Raw genomic sequence first — 23893 nt, 5'->3', positions numbered from 1 at the left:
GTGTCTTGTCAGGCATGATATGAACGCACCTAGAGTCACTCCTCCCTACCCACGTGCAACCCAATGGGCACCTTCACCAGCGCAGCGTGCCCGTCCTGCATCTGATCATCCCAGCTAGAGACCTTGAGGTTGTCCTTGACTCCCCGCCCCCCCTCCCCTCCATGCCCTCGGGTTTCCCAGTCTAGTCCCTGCTACCACTGAAATCTCCCTGACACCTGAGCCACCCTCTCCTCTCCCTCCGCCACACTCCCAGCTCAGGCCCGCAATAGCTTTTACTCCCTCTGCGCTCTGCCCCTCCTCCAACCCCCAGACTGCTCTGCTCCAGCCTCTCCTTGCTTCCCTTCCCCTCACTCAGATGATCCCCTCCTCCCTCCCTCCTTTCCAGCAATGTCCTAGCATGTCCAAGCCTCTCTAGACTGTGTCCCCTGTCTTCCACACTGACTCTCCCCTTCCTTTCTCATCTAATCTTCTTGGAAGAATCGTCCACACCCTCTACTGCGCCATCACTTCATCAAACCACCATCATCTGGCTTCTCCCTCCTGCTCCCATAGCCAAGTCCCCAGCGCCTGTTGCCCACAAAGCAGATAAGCTACAGATCTGTGTGCAGCGGTACTCGCTGCTCACAGCCCCCTCCTTCTGGGGCTGCCCATTGCCTCCTGCTCTCTGTCAGCTCTCCTTCACCCCTTGCTGGCTGCTCTCTGCCATGCCTCCTTTCCATCATCTGTCATCACCCACCTCTTGCTCCACACGCCCAACCAGAGAATCCATCCGCTCCCATGCCTTCAGCTGCCTACAGCTAAGGAGGACTCCCCTGTTTGGATCTGCATCCCAGAATCCTCGATGGAGCCCCAGATCTTTACATACAACTGCCCACAAGACAGCTGGATGAGTCGCAAGCACTTAAAGTCAGTATTTCCAAAACCACTGACCCTCTCCTGGCAAATCTGCACCTCCCTCCATATCCCTCATTCTGAGAATGGTGCTACCATGCAACAAGATGTCCCTGCCAATAGCACCTTAGATATCCCTGGCTCCTGCCCCTCCACCCCCCGCCACTCTCTGTTACCTCCTAGACACCCCCTGGTGTGCCACCCTTCTTCACGCCCACCTCCACTTCCACGGAGCAAGCTCTTGGTCCCCTCCTGATCACCTGACCTCCCTGCCTCCAGCCTTGCTTATTTTATGTTGTCCTCTCCTAGCCTGCTCCTGCCCCTGGCCTGCTTCTCCATCACCTGCAGGACTCTTAGCTTGGGTCTGGGTCCTGTGACATGCCTTCCCTTCTCTCTCTCCTTGACTCTGCCTCCCCGGGCTTCAGCCAGCCAGACACTTTGAGGGCCCAGAACGCCCTCGCTTTGCCTGGCTAACTCCTTCTCACCCTTCCAGCCTAGAGCAGGTGTCACCTCCTGTCAGGCCGGTGCTTCCTCCAGGTTCCCAAGGCCCCAGCTGCCCCTCCCCACAGCAGCTGGTTTTCTGGCCCCCGGGTCTGTGAACTTTTTCAGAAAGAGCCTGGATCTCACTCACTCATCTATCTTTGTCTCCCCAGGCTAGTAGTGCCAGGTAATTGGTGGGTGAGTAATAGGTGCTTGAGTGAATACTTATCTCCCTCCCAGGTGACTATTTGTTTACTTGCTCTGAGCTCCTCCAGGGCAAAAATCTTGTCTTTGCTATCTTTTTGCAGCATCTTTCTCACAGTGCTATACTGATGTTAATTAAAAGAGACAATGAGTGTGTACCAAAGTGGCGGACCCCACCCTTCTCCATGGCTTCCAAGAGTAGCTTGGAGTCTAACAAAACCTGCCATATATATATACATATATACATATACATACACATATACATTTATACATATACATATATATATATTGTCTTCTGTCAATCATAAGATTTACTCCCTATCCATCTTAAAGTTAGCAAGCTGGGGGAGGAGAGGGGTGCGCGTGGAATGCAGAGGCAAGTGTGATGGGTAGAATATTGTGGGAATCAGCATGGCCTGAGACCGGTGAGGCATGTTTGGGCTCAGGACCCTGCAGACCTCGAAGAGGGAGTGAAGGAGTGAGGCCCCGTAGGCCCGTTGGTGGACGCTGGGGAGCACGGGAGACAGGGGCTGGTTGTGAACCATCTTGGGCCGCGGAGGGGGAGTGGGCGGGGCGCGGGGCGTCGGCAGCCCGCCCTCCGCCCGCTCCCCGCCCCTCGGGCGGCTCCCTGCGCTCCGCTTATTTAACCTGCCGGCGGCGACGGCGCTCGCACTCCCGCACCGCTCGCCAGCCCGCTCAGCGCGTCTTCTCGCTCCATGGCGCTCCTCGGGCAGCTACTGCCCCTCGCCCTGGCACTGGCCCTGGGCCCCGCCGCCACGCCGGCGAGCCCCGCCAAGTCTCCCTACCAGATGGTGCTGCAGCACAGCCGCCTCCGGGGTCGGCAGCACGGGTAAGAGGGCGCCCCCATGGGGGGCGGAGGGACTGGGCGTCGGGGCCGTCGGAGCGGGCTGGGGGCACCGGAGACAAAGCCCGAGACTAAAGCAGGTTGTGTGGGAAGCTCGGAGGGACCAGCCCTGCAGGAGGTGGAGGGAGGGAGGCGGGGACGATGGAGGAAAGTCAGCAGGAGGCACTGTGTAGAGGAAGCGGATGGGAGAGCTGACCCGTCACCCCAACTCAGGCCAAGAGCGTGAGAGGGATCCCGGGCTTTGAGCTTCTCCCAGCGGAGAGCGCTTGGCAGCTCTCTGCCCCGAATCACTGTGGGAAGGTGGCCAGGGCAGAGAGGGAGCCCACCCAGCAGGGCACAGATTCCAGCCCAGCCAGGTCCTTGTCTAGCACCTTCAGACGTGTCGCTGGGGCCACACAAGCTGGCAGCAACCAAGGCCCCCAGGCTTCTGTTCACCTGTCCAGGCCTACACCCGTGACCTGGCACCAGACAGTGCTCTCCGGGCACAGCAAGGGCAGTGTGGCATCTGCTCCCCGGGCAGATGAAGAGCAGGAGAGTGTGCCGAGCCTCGCACACATTGTACAGATGGGGAAACAGTCTGGAGAGGGCACACCACTTCCCCAGGGACCTTCAGTATGTACTGGAGCTGGGATTGGAATCGCTCTTAAAACACTGGCTGGGCTTGTAAACTTGGGACATTATCATTGCATATATTCCTTTGAGACACTGAAGATGTGTTGGTTTTAGGGGGCAAACCCAGGCAAAACGTCTGACCTGGTAAAGACCCTGGCCCAGACCCAGGCAGAGGTGGGCAGTGTTTCTACATCCCAAACTAGGCCCTCCCGCTTCACACATAGCCAGGCTTTGCTGCAGCTGCCAGCCTACCTGGGTGCACCGACTCTTTTTTCACAACTAGGTAGAACTGTATGTGGATAGTTGTGTCACAGCCCAAATGCCATTGGGTCTGGCGTTTGCTCCCAGGTGGTTCCCAAACCACCATGTGACTGGGCAGATCTGTACTCAGATCAAAACTCACAGTTGGAAGTGATCAGACTTGTCTTCATAGGGCTTTACAAAGCCTTGGCTCCCCGCCCTTCGAAGCGCCCCCTCCCTGGGAGCAGTCATCCTTGTACCCTCTGCCTGTGTGTGGCCTTGTGGCCTTACGTGGCCTTTCAGGTGCCCAGGGCTGTGGGGAGGGGACTGATGGGAGTGAGTCTGACCCCTCTGTAGAGTGAAGGCCATCCAGGCCATGCTGCAGCCTCAGCACCCTGCAAGAGATAGGAGAGCACAGGGGATGTCCCAGGATCTTTCGGGAAGTGAAAGATGCCCCTTTGACTTAGGCCGGGTACAGAAGGGTGAGGGGACAGGGCAGAAAGACGAGGGGGAGACGAGGCATAAAGTCAAAATGTGAGCACCTGGCATTTTCATTGTCTCTGCCCAGCTCACCATTGTCCCTCTGCCTTTCTTACCAATGGAGCATGTCCTGTTTGGGTGCTGCAGTCCTCCTGGGAGGTTTCTGTTCCTGTTGTATCTTCTTAGGCACTAAGTCAAGAAAAAAATCCCAATAGCGTGCCGTGCGGCACTGTTACCCGGAATGGTGGCTCTGTGCGCTCCACAGTGAAGCTTCCCCAATGGTGTTGACAGGGTTCCAGCAGGAGCCACCTCTGCGGCAAGCCTCCTTCCTGTCAAAGCCCAGAAAAGCCACAGACCAGCTGGAAAATAGGTTTTCTTTTTCTTTTTTAAATGCAAATGCTCTTTATTATAAAGTTCAGACATTAGATCAATTAACTCCCTCCCCGCCCTCCCCCCACCCCTGCAGGCTAATCCTCTTGATTAGCTTCTTCCAGTGCAGTTGGAAAGGCCTATAGTGATCTGTGATGGACAGGACGGTGTAAGCAGTCCCTGGTGTGCACCCTCCCCCAATAAAGTCTGGACACACAGGCAGGTGAACTGTGACAAACAGTTGCAGACACAGTTGCGTTTACTCTGATCTGACTGTCCCTGAAAACCTCACAGGGCTGCCTGACTTTGCCCTTGGGGTGGCACCCTGTGCAAAATGGATAACCTTGTTCAAACTCCGGCCATCTTTTAAAGTGAGATCTGGTGGGAAGGGAAAGGTAAGCTCTTTTTTAAAGGAAATGTTGTATGTGTGCTTCACACGACGTGAAGGAAGAAATAATAAGCAGGCCCTGCTCACCCTTTATCACCATCACCACTTTTGCTTTCATCTTCACCACAACACAGTGAGCTCTGTAGTGTGCGTTCCCATTTTACAGATGGAGAAGCTGTGGCTTAGTGAGGTGGAGTGACTTAGTCCAAACACAGAAAGATGTTGGGAAGGTAGTGACTATGAGGTGGTCTCTTGACACCTGGCTGTTATCTGTGTTGCTATAAGGAAGGAAAAAAACAGTACTGAAAGAGAAGTAAAAATGCAGTCACCCTTCCAAATATCAACAACCAAACTGGACTGAATTTTCTGAAGCACTTGATTTTCAAATCCAAGTTGAACAGCAGAGCTGTTGTGCTTGAGGTAGAAGGCCCAGAAATGGGGTGCTCATTTTGATTAAACTTCAGCATAAATTTCCTGTGTGCACAGCCCACCCCTCCCACCCCGATGTGAGAGGGAGTGCGTCACAGAGACCCCCAGCCTCCGCTCCTGTCTCAAAGGGCAGCAGCAGTGGAAACTCGCTCCGCAGAGGAATGTTGGAGCCACATCCACAAGAGACACTGAAGATTTTGCCAAACGCCTACGGAAAGTTGCAGGGAATTCATCAACAGTAATTGTTTCCTGCTTGGTCAGATAGAAGAACTTCTGAAATTATACAGCAATTAACAGCACCTATGGCTGGAGTGTGGCCAGCGGGGACTCTCTCAGGGTTATCCGGGGACTGCTGTAACCTATGAATGCCGAGCAGCAAACTGAGAAACAAGTTGGCTTCTGTAAAAATCCTCTGGAGGCTGTGGGCATTTGGTCAGACCCAGCCAGGAGCAAGGGGATAAGGGCTGTTCTCCCTGCTGGCCTGCTGTTTCCTCTCTAGCCTCAGCTTCTCTCACCCTCAGGTTCTTAACAGTAACTCACTAATATTTACTGGGCTTCCTTGGCCCACTCACCTTTGCCTGCTGAACCACAAACTGGACAAGAGGTGACATCCAGGTGGTAGAAGAGACAGGGCAGAGAGGTAAAGGGTCAGTGTGCCCTCACACCCAATAAGCTGATGCAGTATTTGAAAATTGACCAAGTTCCTGTAGCCATATGACGGGGATGGCAGGTGCTGCCCTCACTGCAGTATCAGTGTCTTCCCTAAAAATACCATGCATCTCAAATGATGGCAATTGATTATATTTGTAAGGTATCAGAGGAGATGATATTTAGAATTGATACCTGAGGTTCTCTGGGAATAGAGGTTTTGTGAAAGCCCTTAGTCTCTTCGCTTTGCTTTTCTCTGGCTTGTGATTCAGCCAGGTGAACTGCCTGCCTCTGGCTCAGGAAGACTGCCTCCCACTTGTCACCACACAGCCACAGCTGCCTCCTTCCCCAGGGGCTCCCAGTAACTGTCCTGCCACCACATGGCCTGAGCATGGTTTGGGTCAGAACTTGGTACACTGGGTAAAATACACAAAAACAAAACCCCACGTCTCTGGGAAAGCAGACTTCTCAGCAGAACCTGGGTGTGTGCACAGGGTTGCTCAGGATGCTTCTGAGCTGGGTGGTCCTGGGAGCAGGTCATTCCAAGCCCCTCTGCACCTGATCTGGTGCTCAGCCACATCTAGAACATGAAAGAATGAACAAGGCAGAACACCTGCCCTCAGGGTTCTTTGGAGGGTAGTTGAAGAGAAGACATACACGCCCTGATCAGTTTTGGGTTCTGTTTGGTAGCCAGCATCAAACAAGGGCTGTTATCAAAGGTCAGAGGTGGACAGAAGTATGTCCCCTGGGGCACTGGAAGAGGGCTTTCTGCGGGGAGTGGGATGCAAGCCGGGGCCTAAGTAATAAACGACTGAGTTCAGTGAGTGAGCATCTCCTTCCAAGGTCCTGACAGCAGCTGGCCATGACCCCTAGTTTCCAGGGTGGACACTTCAGATAGGCCGTGTTTGGGAACCAGGCAACTGCCTAGGGACGCAGAGGATGTCTGTGTGTGGAGCTGCCTGGGAGGTGCTGGGGCCCGGACCTCGTGACCACAGGACCAGCAATGCCCACAGGGAGGCCAGGTTAAAGCCTGTGGATGTTTGGGCTCAGTGTGGAGTAGAGGTGTAGAGAAAGGCTGGGGGGCCTCTCAGAGCTGCCGTCCTTAGCAAGCACTCCACTTTTACTTAGCTGATATTCTCCATCTATAACACGGAGTCTAAAATTTTTAAGATGTTTGTAGTTACACTTAGCAAATGTCTGTGTCAAAGAAGAATGCTTAAATGAAATTACATCACTGTATGAGATATACTTTGACAATTTTAAATCGGGGGGGGGATATTTTCAGGGGGATGCTGGAAATCTAGGTCATGAGGGCCAGAATGTACCCCCAAGCCAGCCCCTGGAACCAAGACCGAAATGACTGTATCTTCTCCATATCTAGAACATTCTGGTGACCCAGGAGGGCCCACATGGTGGGAAGGATGTGGAGGTGGGTAGACATGCTGACCATCTTGCTAACACGGCAGCTTTTGTTTTCAGCCCCAACGTGTGCGCTGTGCAGAAGGTCATTGGCACCAACAAGAAGTACTTCACCAACTGCAAGCAGTGGTACCAGAGAAAGATCTGCGGCAAATCCACGTGAGTATCTGGAACTACCCGAGACCGCCAGCCGCTGGGGAGGCTGCCCTTGATATGCACGGGCTGCAGTTGCCCCTGGGCGTGGGCCAGCCTTCTGGAGCCATGAAGATGCGTGTGCAGATATGTCAGGGGACTGTGTGCTTGGGAGTGGTGTTTTTTGTAGGCTGGCCAATTTTGTTTTTCATTTTTAAGGCTCCTGACAATACTTGGATACATTTTTCAGGGCTGACTTGGGATTGCAAGAAACATGAAACATGGTGTGGGTATGTGTGTGTGTGTCTCTGTGTGTGTGTGTGTGTGTGTGTGCGCGTGCTTCCTAATCCTCACTAAGTGATACAAACACAAATATTCAGTGGAGAAGCCATCAGCCTCTGACTCTGGGAAAGAAAGCCCATTGGTGAACTTATACCCGGTTCCTGCTCTGCAATCCAAGGTAAATGCCCCCAAAAGACTTAGAGTGCCTAGAAATATGCACATAATAAGACAGCGTAGAATATTAAGAGCACAGGCTCAGACTCCCTGGTTCAAGGGCTGGCTCTGCCACTTACCTGGGCAGGTGGCTTCACCTTTGGAATCCTCAATTGCCTCATCTGTAAAGTGGGAATAACAATAGGACTACCTTATGTGATTGTTATGAGGATTGAATGAAATAATGCACAGAAGAGGCTAAATTAGGTACCTGGCACATAGTAAGTGCTCAGTAAATGCCACCTGCTGTTATTTGCAAATCTCAGCCCCTCAAACAGAAGTGAGACACCGGGGGTGTGGACATCTGTGGTTACAGGAGGCCTTGCTGGTGCCTCTGTCAACACAATCAGCACGGAGGGAGACGGCATTCACCCCAACTGCCCTGCAGCCTGCGTGTTCTAACAGAATTCTGGGGAAACCTAATCTATTTTGGCATCAACCATCAAAAGATCTCAAAGCTGGCTCTCTCCTGCAGACGGGAAGATGTGCCGTGCATAACTCCCTGAGCCACTTGTGAGGAACTGACCTTCTTCTCATCTGTGTAATGAGAGGATTAAGAGATGCTAAGCCATGATCTTGAAGCCTTTCCCATGTTAGGGATTTTTAAATGTATTGCTCGTGACTTGCCTTTGAGCAGATGTCTCCTCTAACTGAAGGAAGGGAAAACGCTCTTTCCTTGAGATGTACATGGAAATAAATATCCCAACTTGTGACCCTGACTGTGTCCTAACACAGTTATCAACTCTAGTATGGATCAGGGAAATTGTAGATCAGGGCAGAGGTGGGGAGAGACCAGTAGCTCCCTGGGAGCCTGTCGAGGGCAGGGCCATGACAGTTGGTTCCCCACTTGACCAAGCCCAGCCACAAAGGCAAGAGTTGAGTGAGCTAAGAGGACCCACCTCCTAGGTTTAGGGAGCAAACAAACCCCCAGCCAGAATTCTTGCTGCTGTGGACAAAAAGAGATTATGCAAATAATATACCACATGTCCTTACCTGGAACCCAAGTTAAAAAAAAAAAAGAAGACCTTCAGTACTCTTTGACTTTTCCCATGTGTGTATATTATCTACTAAAATAAGCAATTAATTACTTAATTAAACACAGAGCCAGGCCTCACATAATTGCTTCTTGGAAGATGACCAAAGCCCTGGTATCAAGCATCTCAGAGCCCTGGGTTTCAAGATGCCACCTTTTTGTTCTTTCTGGTTTCCCTAAAAATGGGACCCACTTAGGATGTCAAGCTGGCAACAGGGTGGCATTGGCCGTGGTATTTCAGGGTGGCCCGTGTTGAAGCATTTGTCTGACTAGTAGCTTGGGAATATTCCCCAGCAGTTCCCAGGTTGACGCTGCTGTGGGTGATGAGTCGCCTTGGCTTAGTGGCTCTTGGTACCTGCATCATTCTCCACTGATGTGCCAGGATGGGTGCAGGCGGCACAGCTGGATGTTGGCCAAATGTTCTTGATAAGGGGTCATTAAGATGTGATGGTGCAGCACCAGTGAGCACAGGGAGAGCCCAGGTACTGGGGGAAGGAATAGACAGGTAGGTGTGGGTGGGGAAATGGAGGTGTAGAGCAGGGCCAAGCAGAGCCCAGGGCCCAGTCCCAGCCACTGAGCTGGTCTTACAAAGCCAGAGGGGATGACCTGCACCTACAACTCTGCAATGTGCTATTGCTTTGGGCAGCTTCAAAAAGAGGAAATGGGGACAGAAAATCATGAGTTGATAAAAAAAAAACTTCACGATCCAGGATAAGAAGGTCCCTTCCTGGAACATTGCGTGCAGCATCAGGAAGGTGAAGCTGACCGGGGAGAAATCCAGAGAACTCAGGGAGGGAAAGGGGAAGTGGTTGGATTCATCTCCACTGTCCCTGAGAGAGCTGAGAAGGAGCAGCCTTGTAGTTTGCTTGTGCCCGGGATTAAGACCCATGAAGGGGCTGCCATCTGGGCACCAGGAATTCAGTGCCATAGCTGGTCAGGAGAGGAGAGGGTTGTGCTGGCTGGAGTTGATGTCATCCTGGTGACAATGGGTCCCTTGGTGCATGTATTTGGGAGATGACCAGACTGGGAAACCCCAAGCATGGTTGTGGTTGGAGCAAAGAGGGCCTTCTCAGCATGGGGTCAGCCTGGGCAGTGGGGATCTTCCCAGCATGACTCCAGGGAAGAGGCTGGAGCAGAGGTGTGCACTGGGATGCACAGGAGCAAAGGTCACCAGGGGGCCCAGGACCCACAGGAGAATTTGAACTTGAAAGCAGATAATTGACACTAAGTACAGAACCAAGGGATAAAGGCTTTGCCTGGTCAGGTCACACAGAGACCCAGGTGCCTGGAGCCAAATGTCTGCTGCAGTGAGGCCCCGACTCCCCCTCCACAGAGGGAGGGAGGGGAATGGCCACATTCAGCACTCGGCACTTCCATCAGGCCACTGCATCCATCATCTTTAGACCATAGCTTTTCTGTATTACCAAAAAGAGTCTTGGTGCTGTTCGTCAAGCCTGATGCATGGATTTTATTATAGGAAGTAGTTACCAGTGGGCCCCTATTTAGTGACTTGAGTGAATTTTATTACTCAGAAATTCATTTAATTTCAGGTCCTAAAGAGCACCAGTGTGATACAACAGCTAATCAAGCAAAGAGGGTCATTTCAGTCCTCGGTCTGATCAGTAACCATAACATTTTTACATACAGCAGCTGAAGCAATGGTGCAGGAAATTGTGCTCAGGAAGCCTGGCTGCCTCTGACAGGCCTTCTTTGTAGAAGCCCCGGCAAGAGGGAGGCCCATTTAACAGCCAAGTCAGAGCTGACATCATGGGGATGTAATGAATCACGGCAGGAGCTCAGGCATCCTCAGTGTGGCACAGGGAGGGCCAGCGCAGGAGCTAGCAGGTAGGGGTGGCAGCTGCCCATTCCAAAAGGCTTGACGTTGTTTCACAAGCAACGCAGTTCACAAGCACAGTAGCCAAGATGAGCTGGCAGGGCATTCCCCCTTCTCTAGTAGCAAGCATCGCTTTGCCCAAGGGCTGAAATATTAATACTTCTTCAGCACTGCCTTCAAGTTTAGACATTTCACTTCTACCAAAGCCAGCTGGTGTATGGTCGAGATTTTCCATCATTTGGCAAAGCTATTTCCTTTAGATCTCATTCGGGCAGGGCACCCAGGGACATCTGCAGTGAAGCTGAGGAAGAGCCTTCCTTTCCTCCCTCTCCTGTATCCCACAGCCTCGGTCCCAAGAGGAAAAAGAAGAGGATGGTGAGAAGCCATCTAGGGATGACAGGCTATCCTCAGACCCACACCAGCACCTCCTTCCCTATTTCATATTCCCTGTGCAGCCCCCTGGGACCGCGTGGCTAACCTACTCTGAAATAACTCAGGTTTGACATATGCCAAACACCTCTGTTGTGCAGTGCTTCCTGAAGGTTCTGTCCCATTCTGTAGACTCCTAGGAGTCAGCTTAGCTGACAGGGAATCTTGTTCTGTTGAGTATTTACATGAACCCATGTACCATTTGGGGTAAGACCCTATGGTGGGCAGAATAATGACCCCCTAAAGCTGTCTACATCCTCACCCCTGAACCTGTGAATATGTTACCTTACAAAGGAAAAGAGACTTTGCGGATATGGTTAAGTTAAGGATCTTGGAGGGGGTCGGGGGGGAATGATTATCCTGAATTATCTGATGAGTCTAATATAATCATAAGGATCCTTGTAAGAGGAAAGCAGGAGGGTCAGAGTCAGAGAAGGAGATATGACAATGAAAACTGAAGTTGGAGTGATGTGACCACAAGCCAAGAAATGCAGGCAGCCTCTAGAAGTTGGAGAAGACAAGGAGTAGGTTCTCCCCTAGAACCTCTGGAAGGAATACAGCCTTTGGTTTTAGCCTCGTAAGGCCAACTTCTGACTCTAACATCCAGAATTGTAAGATAATAAATTTTGTGGTTTTAAGTCACTAAATGTGTGATGATTTGTTCTAACCACAATGGACCCTATCTGTTAACGTTTATAGCTGTGTTATGGGGAATTTATTACATGTGATTTGATCAGTGCTCTCCTGCAGGGCATGGCTTTCAATGAAGTTATTAACCTAACTTCAGTTTAAAGTTTATACCTGGAATTTTTTAGGAAAAAGCTCCACAACTGAGTGCTTAGTAAATATCAAGTAGCTGGTAAGTGCTTTTCATAGGTTAGCTTGTTCAGTTCTCACAATCATCCCTTAAGATCAGTGTGATCATTAGCCCATTTACAGAGGGGAAGACTGAGGCTCAGAAAGCCTAAGAAACCTGCTCAAAGTCATCCGCTGGCAAGCGGGAGAGGTCCAGTTATTCTACATGCTGCCTCCGGGGGAGAACCAAGCCCAGCAGCTACTTTTGGTGACATGGGGGGAGCCCAGGTGAGCAGCCCTCGAGCGCCTGGGTCAACTGCCCCAGATCTCTCTCTTCAGCCCTAAAACCTGTGACTCTAAGTCCCAGGGAGAAGGCCTCCTCGGGATCAACAGAGGCCCTTTGGCCCAGAGCCACCAACCTTTTCCTGGTTGCTCACCCGCAGCCTGGTGGTCATTGAGGACCCCTGTTGCAAGGGGGCTCCCTCCCTAGTCAGATGGAGAGCATGGGAACTGAGGAGACACAGCCAGCATCCAGGAGCACCCCCACCCACCCAAATACCCTCACAAACCATGTGCAAACAGATGTCACCAAAAAATGTAAGTGTATTTTCCCAAGGTTCCGTCTCATCACTCGCCAAGCTGGACCCTGGTGAATGGGATAGTGGTGGAGTCTTTAGTGGTAGACAGAAGGTTAAAACAAGCCCTTTTTTACCAGGGGGCTCAAGATTTTCATTTTCTCCTGGGAGGCTTAAGAGAGCTCAGCTGAGTGCAGAAAATGACCCCATCCAGGCAGGCGCCTGTCTAGACGACGTCAGTCTGTGTTTGTTCAGTGATTCCCTTGGAAATCATGACACGCTGGATGGTTTACCTTCGGTCACAGGAAGCTGGCTCTCAGGCTGCATTCCTTACTGCACTACTTCAGAGTCAGGTTAATCCCTAGGTGTTTACAGCCGTCACAGCGGCCAAAATCGTGAAGCATGCTTGGGAGAGAGTGATTGTTTTAACTTATTATATTACCTCCTTGAAAAATTATTTTGGACAGAGAAAAACCAATGCTTCTCTCTCTATCCAGTCGTGAGTAAAACTTTGGAGGGGAATGGAGGAGAGCTTTGAGACTCTGTTTCAATTCTTTAGGCCTTGGATTGACACTACCTTTTGCACCCCACCCCTGCCTCTTTCACACGCCCTTCTAAGTCAGGCAGCTTCTCTGACTTTCTTCCTCAAATTGCTCTTCTGACCTGGGAAGTTGGAATAAGAAAATTAGTGTCTCATTACCCTAGAGGATATACTTTTTCTGAGTTTTTGCCTATTGGACTGTGTCAGGCCAAGGAGAAGCCAGGAGCCTTTAATCAGAGCAGCTTTTGCTGTTAAAATCCGATCCAGAGACCAGCAGATTGGTTCTCTCTGTGCAGGGAAGCCAGGGGACCAGGGAGGCACGGATGGGGGCTCCCTGTGTCCATCCTTTCCTGCGTTCATCCTGGAGAGATGAACCTCTCTGTCAGAACCACGACTCTGTGATTGCCCCAGGGGCCCGTCTCCCCACGGCATGTGTGTTCTCCCCAGGGCCAGAGCCCAAGGAAGGTGGCACACGGGGCTGAGAAAAGGGCGTGTGAGTCCTGAAGGGTTTGGTCAGGATCACCTCAATGGGCTGTCTTCTTGGTCTGCAATTTACAGCTGCCCTCTGCTTCTCCAGGGCCAGGCAGGCTGGTTCTGAAAAGACCTGGTATTTTGGGGACAGTTGAGCAGGGTAACAGCCAGCTCTGGAAGCGTTTCAACCCATAAGGCTACCAGGCTGAGGGTGAGAGGCTTGGGTCACCCCATGCACCTAGAGAGTGCCGGGAATGCTAGAATATGGGTAGCACGAGGGAAGAGGAGGGAGAGGCCAGCAGGGCGAGAGGATTAGGAGAAGGCTTCCTGGCAGGGAGCCACACTCAGCTAACCAGGAAAAAGCCTTTGGCTAGGGGGCTGAGCCCCTGCAGGGGGTGGCATGTCCCCCACGTCCAGCCTCTGTGGGACACGGGTACAGAAAGCCCACCTGGAGAGAAGGGGCAGTGAGTGCTGACAGGGGTTAGCTCTGATCACATTGGAGAGACCACCTGCGTCCTTTTGATGTCAGACTTTCCAAATCAGTCCACTTTCCCCAAAATATGTGCACTGTCAAGAGCAATGGAAAAGGGTCTGGACTTGATGAAATGTAGGGAGAGTCCTTGATCTGCCCCTCCCCAGCTGTGATCCTAAGAAACCCCTTTGCCCCCAGAGCCCTTTCCGCTTTCTGATTCCATTCTGCATTTCCTTCTCCCCGCGGAGATGTCCCTGCTTACGTCTGTCCCTGCTCCCCTGCCCGGCAGCCTCCGTTTCTCCTGTCATTCTCCCCATCTCTCCCCGCCTCCACACACACGTGGCCACAGGAACCAGTAAATTCACACTTGGGGGGCTGACTTTCTGTTGTCCTCAGGGAAATCCTGGTGAGGCCCCCTGAGCTATTGAGCTCTCTTGTGGCTTTGTAAGACGGAACTCAGACGCTGACACCCTGGAAGAAGCGTCTTTGGCCAGAAAAGTCTTTGGCTGGGGGCTCCAAGGCATGGAGTGTCAGCACCATGTGCATGGGGGACCCCAGAGATGATGAAGGCTTTGAGGAGAAGATGCCTCCTCCAACTGCGCTTCTCCAACTCCAGGGAAGGTCACCCAGGCACTTTTAGAAAGAAGCTAAGCTTTGGGGGACTTGACCGAATCCCACTTCCTCAACCCCAGCCACAGAGCCCTGGCATTTATCAGAGAAAGCCTGAGATTCCACGCATGTGTGTTCCCAGTCCTATGGGCTCAAGGCTTGCGGCTCTCCCTAGGTTTAGCTACGAGAAGCTGGCAGACACTCTCCACTTTGAAAAAGTGCTTCTCTACCCCCTAGAAATAATCCCATTGGCTGGAATTGTGAGTGTGAAATTGGAAGTAACCTTAGAGATCATCTCTTTTATCTTCACCTTATTTTACAAAAGATCAGGAAGCTGAGACCCAGAGAGAGAAATGGACTTTCAAGGCCACCCTGCTAGTTACTGATGGATGACAAGCCTAGTCTCCTGATTCTAATACTGTTTAGTTACATCATGTTGTCTTTGAAAGGTTGTGTGTCAGTCAAATCTCACGTTTGCTGCAGAAGATGACTAGTTTTCAAAGAGAAAACCGTGGGTTGGTCAAGATCAGTCCTGAGACCACCAGCCTGTTTAACCCTTTTAAATAGGGCTGAAAAGTTAGAAAGGAAAGGGATGGGAGGAAGGCTGGGAGACAAGGGGGAAGAGGAAGTCAGGAGGATGGAGAGAGCAGGGCAGAGAAGAACGTGCATGGTGTCACTCCTCCGAAATGTCCTGGGGGCTCATTTCTGGCACAGTGACACCCATAGCTCCCTAGCAGCCTGAGCATCCTAACTAATCTGCCTCTGAAAGATTAGTTAACAGAAGATGAAGCCTGGATAACAGAGGAACCAGGCTTCATCTTCACGTAACTCACCCGGGCTTCCCTGAGACAACTCCAGTGGAATTAGTAAGAGCAGAATGTCCTGGGCTCTCTGAGAGCACCCTCCCCCCTTCCAAAGCCCAGACTTCTGTCTGATCTGCCTGCTTCTCTTCTGATGATGTCATTAAACATCCTGTGAGTGGCCGCAGTGAGCGGTTCTGTGGTAAACCCGCTGCAATTCAAGGCTGAGTTCTTTCCTGTCCTGAAGGGCACATCCATGTGAAAGAAAGGATGGGGCAGGACAGGGCTGGTGGCTTCTGGTTCCAGGGCTTCCGAGGAGGGGCTGTGCTCACGCCGCTGGTGCAGGGGTGGCATTCGACGGGACAGGGGGATTTGATGTGAAGCAAGTCTTTCTTAGAACACTTCCTTCCTTGTGATGTTCTTGGAAATTCTCAGTCTTCTGGGTTTCACCAGGATGTTGGGTTAGCTGAAGCTTTGCGTTTCAGACCTCCAGAAGGTGGTGAGTGTTCCACAGTGGACCAGTCTGAGTTAGAAGAGGAGGCTTTAAGTTTTTCTGCCAAATGCCTTCAAAGTTTAAAACCATAAACTGCCAGTCTTGTTCATCCAAATACAAAGAATCTCGCAAACTGGCAATATCAGTTGCCTCCTGGAAGGACAAGGAGATGGTTGAGGGATGAGGGTGGATAGGGAGCATTTTACTATAGAATCCTTTGTAGATTTTGAAACCATATAATGTTTTCATTGATAAAAAATTTGTTTTTAATTTAAAGAAACAGAAGAACAAGCATCTTGATAAAAAAGGGCTCTGTTTTTATTTTAAAGTGTGATCGTGAAGATTGAGAAAAACTTGATCATATATACAATACACTACCCTTCTTGGTTGGTACGTCAGAGAACCAGAAGACCATGGGCTGTTTAATCCAATGACCATTGCACAATACATGCATACATCTTACAGATGAGGAAACTGAGGCCCAGAGAGAGACGGGACTGGCTGGCGTGGTCTGGTTTGGTTAGTGGCAGACTCGGAGCCAGAAAGGTCCAGGGTTCCTTCTCCTCCTCCCTGCTGCCTCTCGGGAATGCTGCCCACTGGGTTCCCCATGAATTGTGTTGGGGATAAATTTTTGGTGAGGATGTTTTCTAATGCCACCGCTGCCGCCATCCTCTGACTGTATCCCGGTTGCATTGCTATAGGTGATGGCAACTGCTGGGCACCTTGTACAAAGCTGGAGAGGCGTGACAAGCTTCTTGCCAATGAAAGGCACAAAGATGACTGAGCGTGTGGTCTCCTCTGAGAGCAGGCTATGTGTCCCATCATGTCCCTTCCTGGAGCGAGGGCTGATGACACGGGATGGGGAGGGAAGTCCTACTAATACACGTGTGTGTCTCGTTACAGAGTCATCAGCTACGAGTGCTGTCCCGGATATGAGAAGGTCCCGGGAGAGAAGGGCTGTCCAGCAGGTGAATAAGCCTTGCCTGTTGGCATGGATGGAAAGGAAGGAGGGAGAGCACCCATGTGATGGGCAGCAGAGTCTGAATGGGGGTCCAAGGGATGGGGCTCCATGACAGGGCCAGAGGATGGAAGCTGGAAACAGCGGGTTTCCTGCACTGCTTCTTCCTGTACAAGCCGACTGCTTAACACGCTGGGGGAACAGACTCCGATCCTGACCTGCCTGTGCCCTCTGCACCAGGCACAGGTTCCTGGCCTTGCTGTCTCTGGCTGGGAGTGATTCTAAACACATCCAGCATTTCTCATTAGCCCTGCTGGAGAGTGGATGGTGTGGGCCCGGTCTCTGGCTGGGCTGGGAACACCAGGCCACCCCACCTCACTCTGTTGGAAGCCGTCCCAGTGGAGCTCGTAGGGTCCCACGATGGCCATGCAGGTCCACAGACAGCGTAGTACCTGTGAATTTCCTAGATCCTTTCCTTTAGTCCCACACACTCCTGGGGACTATACAGAGGAGGATTTTTTTGTTTGTTTTAACTTTGAAATCTTTGCTATTTCATTAGTTGAGAATGTGAGACTGAGACTTAAAAGGAAGGGGGTGATTTGGTTGGTGCCATGGTCACGAAGCGGGTGTGGTCAGCATGGGCTGGAGCCGCGGCCTTCCTGACTTAAGTGGCAGGACGGGTGGGAAATGTGGGATGGGGAAGGAGATGACCTGGAAGGTGGGACCCAGCCTCTGGGTCTTAGTTTCAGGCCCTTTAAAAGGAACACGAAGCTCCCTGTGTGAGGAGAAGGGCCTCCTGAGCTTCTGGCTATTTTCAGGAAATAACATTTTATTACTTATAAATACCTAAAGTACTTCCAAGATCTGTTTCATTCTGGTGGAGGCCATTAGGGAACCAGTTTCCAAAACAGCTAGATAGATCCGTAAGCCTAGCTTGTAATTGGGATATCTGTTTCTGGTGTATGTTCCCACCTGTGTTATCTAAATGTCTATGAACAAAAGCTTTGCTCTGCTTTAGTTAAAAGTGCTTAAGAATGACCAATCAGTTGAGTTCAAGTAGGGAGGCACTTGGCCTGTGGAGTTGTTCTAAGAAGCATGTGACCAGCCTCTTGGGCTCCCCGACAGCAGGCTGTCTTCGGCCTTTTCCAGCGGGTGTGCCATCCCATCTCAGACAAGGGTGTGGTCTGGTTGGAGGGGCATCCCACAGGCCAGCCCCGCTCTGTCCTCTGCCCCTGCAGCCCTGCCGCTCTCCAACTTGTACGAGACCCTCGGAGTCGTTGGTGCTACCACGTCTCAGCTGTACACGGACCGCACGGAGAAGCTGAGGCCCGAGATGGAAGGGCCCGGCAGCTTCACCATCTTCGCCCCCAGCAACGAGGCCTGGGCTTCCTTGCCAGCTGTGAGATGACCTCCTTCTGCCCAGGGACCCGTACTGGGGATGCTCTTACTGAGGCTCCATAGTGATTTCCCATCGTCTCAGGAAATGTCTTCCTTAAGGCCTCAGATAAAGCCATGGCACTTGAGCTAAAATACGCCTCCCCCGGTGGCTTCCAATGACCCATCCATTTAAGTGTCCAGACAGACCTTGGTGCTCACGGGTGGGGGTCCTTGGCAGAATGAGGGTCCCCGGGGAACCTTTCCCAGGGTGGCAGGGACCCCTGTCTTGAACGTGGGACCTGCAGCCCCCTCACTGCCGCACTGACCCTCCTCCTAGGAAGTACTGGACTCACTGGTGAGCAACGTTAACATCGAGCTGCTCAACGCCCTCCGCTACCACATGGTGGACAGACGGGTCCTGACGGACGAGCTGAAACATGGCATGGCCCTCACCTCCATGTACCAGAATTCCAACATCCAGATCCACCACTATCCCAATGGGGTAGGGAATCCGTCTTCCACAGCTCTGCCCCGTGCCCACCCTGAGCCCACGCCCGGTCCACGTGTGGGGCTGGCTTCTCGGGTGGTGTCCCGCAGGTGAGGTCAGCTGTGCATAGTCCTCTGCCTCCTGCACCTGCTTCTCCACCGCTCGTGGATGCCACATTCTGTCCTGTGTTTTCCCCACCTGGGCCTTCGAGGCTGTGCCTCCGAGGTGTTAACTGCTCACGCTCGCTTCCTCTCTGGGCAGATCGTGACTGTCAACTGTGCCCGGCTGCTGAAAGCCGACCACCATGCGACCAATGGTGTGGTGCACCTCATCGATAAGGTCATCTCCACCATCTCCAACAACATCCAGCAGATCATCGAGATCGAGGACACCTTCGAGACCCTTCGGGTGAGGGACTGCCCCCGGGGAGGCCCAGCTGGGGACCCACCACCTCCCAAGAGGCCCTTCTTCTGCGGGAGGGGTAGAGGGTGTCTCCATATTTGTGGGCGCTTAGGTGACATGGAGCAAGTTCCTTGAGATGCCCATGAACATGGCGAGTCCACTAATCAGGCTGTCAGCTTGACCCCAAGGAGACATCATAATTCTCTGCTGGGAACTTCCTCCTGCTGGTCTTCTCCTATGTACTTTCCTTGACTCCCCTGGGAAGCTCAGAGGTGGTGGCTGCAGCAGGACGGCTGCCTGGGCATGCTCTGTGGGTTCCAAAGGTGGGAGGGCCCTTCCTCCCAGTTGCTGGTTCTCTCATGTGGGACTAGATAAATGGCCTTTCAGCCTGCATGATCTTCTGGACCACACGTCCCCACCATGGGACCCCTGATGTAGCCATACCCCTGTTTCCTTGGAGCCCTGACCATCAGAGAGGACACAAGTACAGACACAGACACGGAGTCTGGGATTTGGCTTCTGGCCTGGCTTCTGCCTGCCCTGGGGCCCCAGCACCCCTCTGGGGCTGTTCCTGCCCCCCTGCCCAGCAGGCATTTATCTTCCTACTGGGGTGGCAAATGGGCCTTCCTCTTGGCACCGGCTGCTCAGAGGAAGTTAGCACAGGCTGCCCTGTCAGGGTTTTTGCCCTGATTCAAGGAGAACTTCCTGACCACAAAGGATACCAAGTGGGCGTGGGATGGTTCTTCCCCTGGAGATGGCCAACACAGAGAGACAAACACCCCCGGGCTGGGCTGGCACTCAGGTGTCCTCAGGAAGTGGCTCTTGAGGGCCCTAGGGAACCTGCTTTCTAAGCTCTTCCCATGCTTTCCTTCTGGGTCACTCAAAGGTCAGGGGTCTGCAGGGGGACGATGTTCCCACAAAGTTGGTGGCACACCTTTTGATTAATAGCAGCTGATCCCCACTGAGTAACCTCCTCTTACTGTTCAGGTTTGGCACATATTCCTTCCTTTCTTCTTCCCTTTGGCTCTTTCGAATGCCCACCTGTCCTTCTGCTAACACATACTCGTTAAGCACCTGCTACTTCCCAGGTGTGCTCTATGTGCTGGAGGAATAGAGGAGAACAAGACAAAGTTCTGTCCCCACTGGCAATGGTATTCTTCTGGGGGACACAGATAAGAAACAGACAAGGCAGTCACAGATCATGCTAAGTGCTGTGAAGTCAGGCAGTAAGTGGTGAGCAGAGGAGGCCCGTGGGGACTGGCTGGTCCAGGAAGGGTCTGTCTGGAAGAGGTGACCTTTCAGCCAAGGCCTAAATATTGGGAATGGCCAGTTATACAAGACACAGGGGCAAGAGCTAAGCTGGCAGAAGGCAGATCGAGAGTCAGGCTCAGAAGCAGGATGAGCAAGAAGGAGGCCTGCAGGGCTGAGTGAAGAGCACTAGGCAGCCAGGTGAGGTGGGAGTGGCCAGGCTGGTGAGGCCAGATCCTACGGGGCCTTGCAGACCCGGCGAGGAGTGTATCTCGTCCTAGGAGCAGCAGGATGCTTTTAGAAGATCATTTTCCTGCTCTGTAGAGAAGGGGTTATGTCATCCTTATGCTCACGGAGCCCACACAAATAATTATCGCCAATAACGATTGAATTGCACAACAAGAGAAGGACAGCAAGCTGTGCAAGGGTGTCTAATAGACTCATTTTCATCTGGGGGCAGGGGCAGGGGGTGGGCAACGCCAAGTTGACTACCTAGAGAAACGACATTTTCGTCAAGGCCCAAGGAATGAATAGGAGTCAGAGAAGCAAGGAAGCGGGGAAGGGCACCGGGAACAGCAGGACAACAGCCCAGGGGTGGAAAGGAGGAAGGTAGAGCAGCAGCTAAGAGGTGATCAGAGTGGGCGGAGCTCAGGCTGGCAAGGCTCCTGGAGGCCGTGGGAAGAAGTAAGCCTTGGTTCAGCCTATCTTTTCATCCAGGGCTTCTACAGAAGTCTGGAGCCCTCCAGAGGAGCACTGGCGAGACCACGTGTGCCCAGAGCCTTCAGGGAACGCTGCCTCTTCTCCCCTCCCCACAGGCTGCCGTGGCTGCATCGGGGCTCAACACCCTGCTCGAAGGTGATGGCCAGTACACACTCCTGGCCCCGACCAATGAGGCCTTCGAGAAAATCCCCGCTGAGACCTTGAACCGGATCCTGGGAGACCCAGAGGCCCTGAGAGGTGAGCACCCCTGGGCTTCTGCTGCTGCCTCATTGGAGTGGCCAGACTAAGCCCAAGGCCTGCTCTGGTCCAAGATGGACACGCTGCCTGCCATCCTGTCCCGTTGCTCCCAACTGGCTGTGTCTCTGCAGAGGCCACAGCAGAACCCTGGGCAGAGGGGCGGGTGAGGAGTCCAGCAGCCTTTTTCTAGGGGCACAGCTGGGCTGAGGAGGGCGGTGGAGCTGGAGGTCCAAAGCAAGCTGTGGCCAGAGTCTGGAAGAGTTAAAGGCCCAAATGATCAAAGCTAGAGTGAGGCTGCCGGAGTGGGCAGTAGCTTGGAGGTGTGGGGAGGGGGTGGCAGGTGCTGGCATCCTCAAAATGGCATCATCATGTTGACCCTTGAACTCTTCCTGTGTCTGGCCGGGGGCCTCAGGGATAATCCAAAATTACAGTGAAAAACCCGAAACAGTCAACTCTTGACTCTTCATGGCTGGGTCCTTCCTCACCTTCTCAGTGAGCTGATAAGTTAGGAGGAGTATTGATTATTGCTGGAGGAGAGGGAAGGACCATGGGAAGGCACGTGAGGGAGATTAGGAGGGGAGGCCAGGCTCTGCCACCCCAGCTCCCCAACTCCAGGACCACTGAGATGCTGCCTGCGGGTCCCTGGGTCCCCTTCAAAGGCCCCAGGTCCCCTGTGCACTCCAACCCTGCAATCACACTTACTCCTCCCAGATATAATCCAGGGATGACTTCATTTATTTTGAATCTATTTAAACCCACCTTCGAAATGCCTAATGCATTTCAGACACCCCATAAATGTAAAACGTTCTCCTTGCAGCTATGCAGGGATGGGAAAGGGCACATTTCTGAAAGCACAGATGGGGATCTATTATGTCCAGATATTGTGGTGCCAGGAACCCAGGCCACAAAAGGGAACATGGTGCAATCAAGGAAGTTTAAACCTAGTTGGTGTAACAGACTTAAAAACAGGTCATTGGGGATCTGATGTGCTGAGCGTAGTACTCAGAGATACTCCCAAGGTCATGGGGATGAGGGCAGGGATGGGCATCCGCAGCCTAAGGAGATGAGACTTGGGTGCATCGCAGCATTTTAGCTTTTTATTTAGAGCTGTTTTCCCCCTAAAACATGTTTTGTACGGAACACATTTTTATCTTTGTAGCTATCAGAACACCTTATTATAAAGTGAAAAAAACACCCCAAGTGTATCCCTTTTGCGCATCTGCCTTTTCCCACTTTAAGCTGTTTGCTCAAAGCGAGGGCCCTCTGTGTGGGGCTGCCACTGCAGGCTGGAGGGCGGGCAACCACGCTCCACCTGACAGTCTCCTGGTTGCTAGCGGGTCGGCAGATGGACAGGAAGTGCCCGTTCGCAGACTGGCTTCCAGCCCTGGCCTGGCTCACCCTCTGAGGGGCCCTGGCAGGTCACCCACCTCCCCACCCCCGGCCTTCGGCTTCCTTCCCTGAGAAACTAAATCCCCAAGGCCTCATTCCCACAGCGGTCTTGCCGCCCTTTGTCTTCCCCACCAGCTGAATCGGGTCAGCACTGGCCTTCAAGGCCCTCAGCACTTCTGCGGGGCCTCAGAGCTTCCTCCTGCCTGTGACAGTGCGGTTTTGGTTCCCACACTCAGGACACATTGGAACTCACCTCTGTGGTGAGCACGCAAGACAAAGGGCCCCGGGGACCCTGGTGAGCGACAGTCCCGGAACAGCTCTGCCTGGCTGGGGCTGGGGCACGTCCCCTCCACTGCTCCTGCAGCCTCAGCACCCCCAGCCCCTGCCCTGTCCCTAAAGCAGCACTTGGGCAAATAATTAAACGATTCTATTTATGATTTATGGGTGGGGTGAATGGGGCTGCAGAGACCATGTCTTACTGATCACCATCCCCAGCCTCTAAAGGGCCCTGGCAACTAAGTAGACCCTTGGGGTAAAATGAACAAAAACAAATAAAATGTATAAATAATTCAGAACTTTCATTTGCTACAGTTTTCATCTTTTCCTACCACACTTTACATTTTCATAAAGGTCAGTAGATAAAAAAAATCCCAAGGTAAACTCATTTGAGTTTTTCCCATATCTGGGAAGTTCAGATACAAATAAGAGAATTCACCCTGAAGTTCAGGTACTAAGAAGCTAATCACTAGCATTTGTTGGGCGTTTACTCTGTCATCAGCCGCTGTGCTGGGTGCTTACATTCAGAGTTTCATGTCATCCTTACATCAGCCCTAGGAGATGAATGCTGTGATTATCTCCACTTGACCGATGAGGAAGTTGTGACCCAAAGAGGCTCAGTGACTCGCCCAGGGTCCCAGAGCTGCTAAGTGGCCGAGCTGGGATTCAAACTCAGGTAGACAGCACAGAGCCCAACTAGTTTTAGAGGCTCGGAGGAGGAGAGGAAGAAGAGGATCCAGGCCACGTGGTACCCCAGGCTCGTCTGATTGTTAGCCTCAGAGAGAAAGGAATCCTCCTAGCCGGGGCAGGCGGCGAACTGGCGCCTCAGGTCAGCCCGGCTGGCACTGACTTGACCTGTGTCCTGTTCGGCCCCCAGACCTGCTAAACAACCACATCCTGAAGTCGGCCATGTGTGCCGAAGCCATCGTGGCGGGGCTGTCCTTGGAGACCCTGGAGGGCACCACGCTGGAGGTGGGCTGCAGCGGGGACATGCTCACCATCAACGGGAAGCCCATCATCTCCAACAAAGACGTCGTGGCCACCAACGGTGTGATCCACTTCATCGATGAGCTGCTCATTCCAGACTCAGGTGAT

At 52.5% G+C, this 23893-nt stretch overlaps 1 protein-coding gene across 1 annotated transcript in view; it reads left to right on the top strand.

Annotated features, from left to right (window-relative positions):
- The first annotated feature begins 2233 nt into the window (after positions 1-2233).
- TGFBI (transforming growth factor beta induced) overlaps positions 2234-23893 on the top strand; it is a 33044-nt gene continuing 11384 nt past the window's right edge. Inside the window, exons 1-8 of the mRNA XM_082623994.1 lie at positions 2234-2425; positions 7086-7184; positions 16608-16672; positions 17901-18061; positions 18377-18541; positions 18788-18934; positions 20992-21133; positions 23676-23888. Of these exons, the coding sequence (XP_082480120.1) occupies positions 2292-2425; positions 7086-7184; positions 16608-16672; positions 17901-18061; positions 18377-18541; positions 18788-18934; positions 20992-21133; positions 23676-23888 (1126 nt within the window). The 5' untranslated portion in view covers positions 2234-2291. The remainder of the gene's footprint in view (positions 2426-7085; positions 7185-16607; positions 16673-17900; positions 18062-18376; positions 18542-18787; positions 18935-20991; positions 21134-23675; positions 23889-23893) is intronic.

This window comes from Mesoplodon mirus, assembly GCF_964341445.2.
Source record: "Mesoplodon mirus genome assembly, chromosome: 5".
NCBI lineage: Eukaryota > Metazoa > Chordata > Mammalia > Artiodactyla > Ziphiidae > Mesoplodon > Mesoplodon mirus.
The sequence above is the reverse complement of the archived record's forward strand: the minus strand, read 5'-3'. Positions and strand labels throughout refer to the sequence as shown.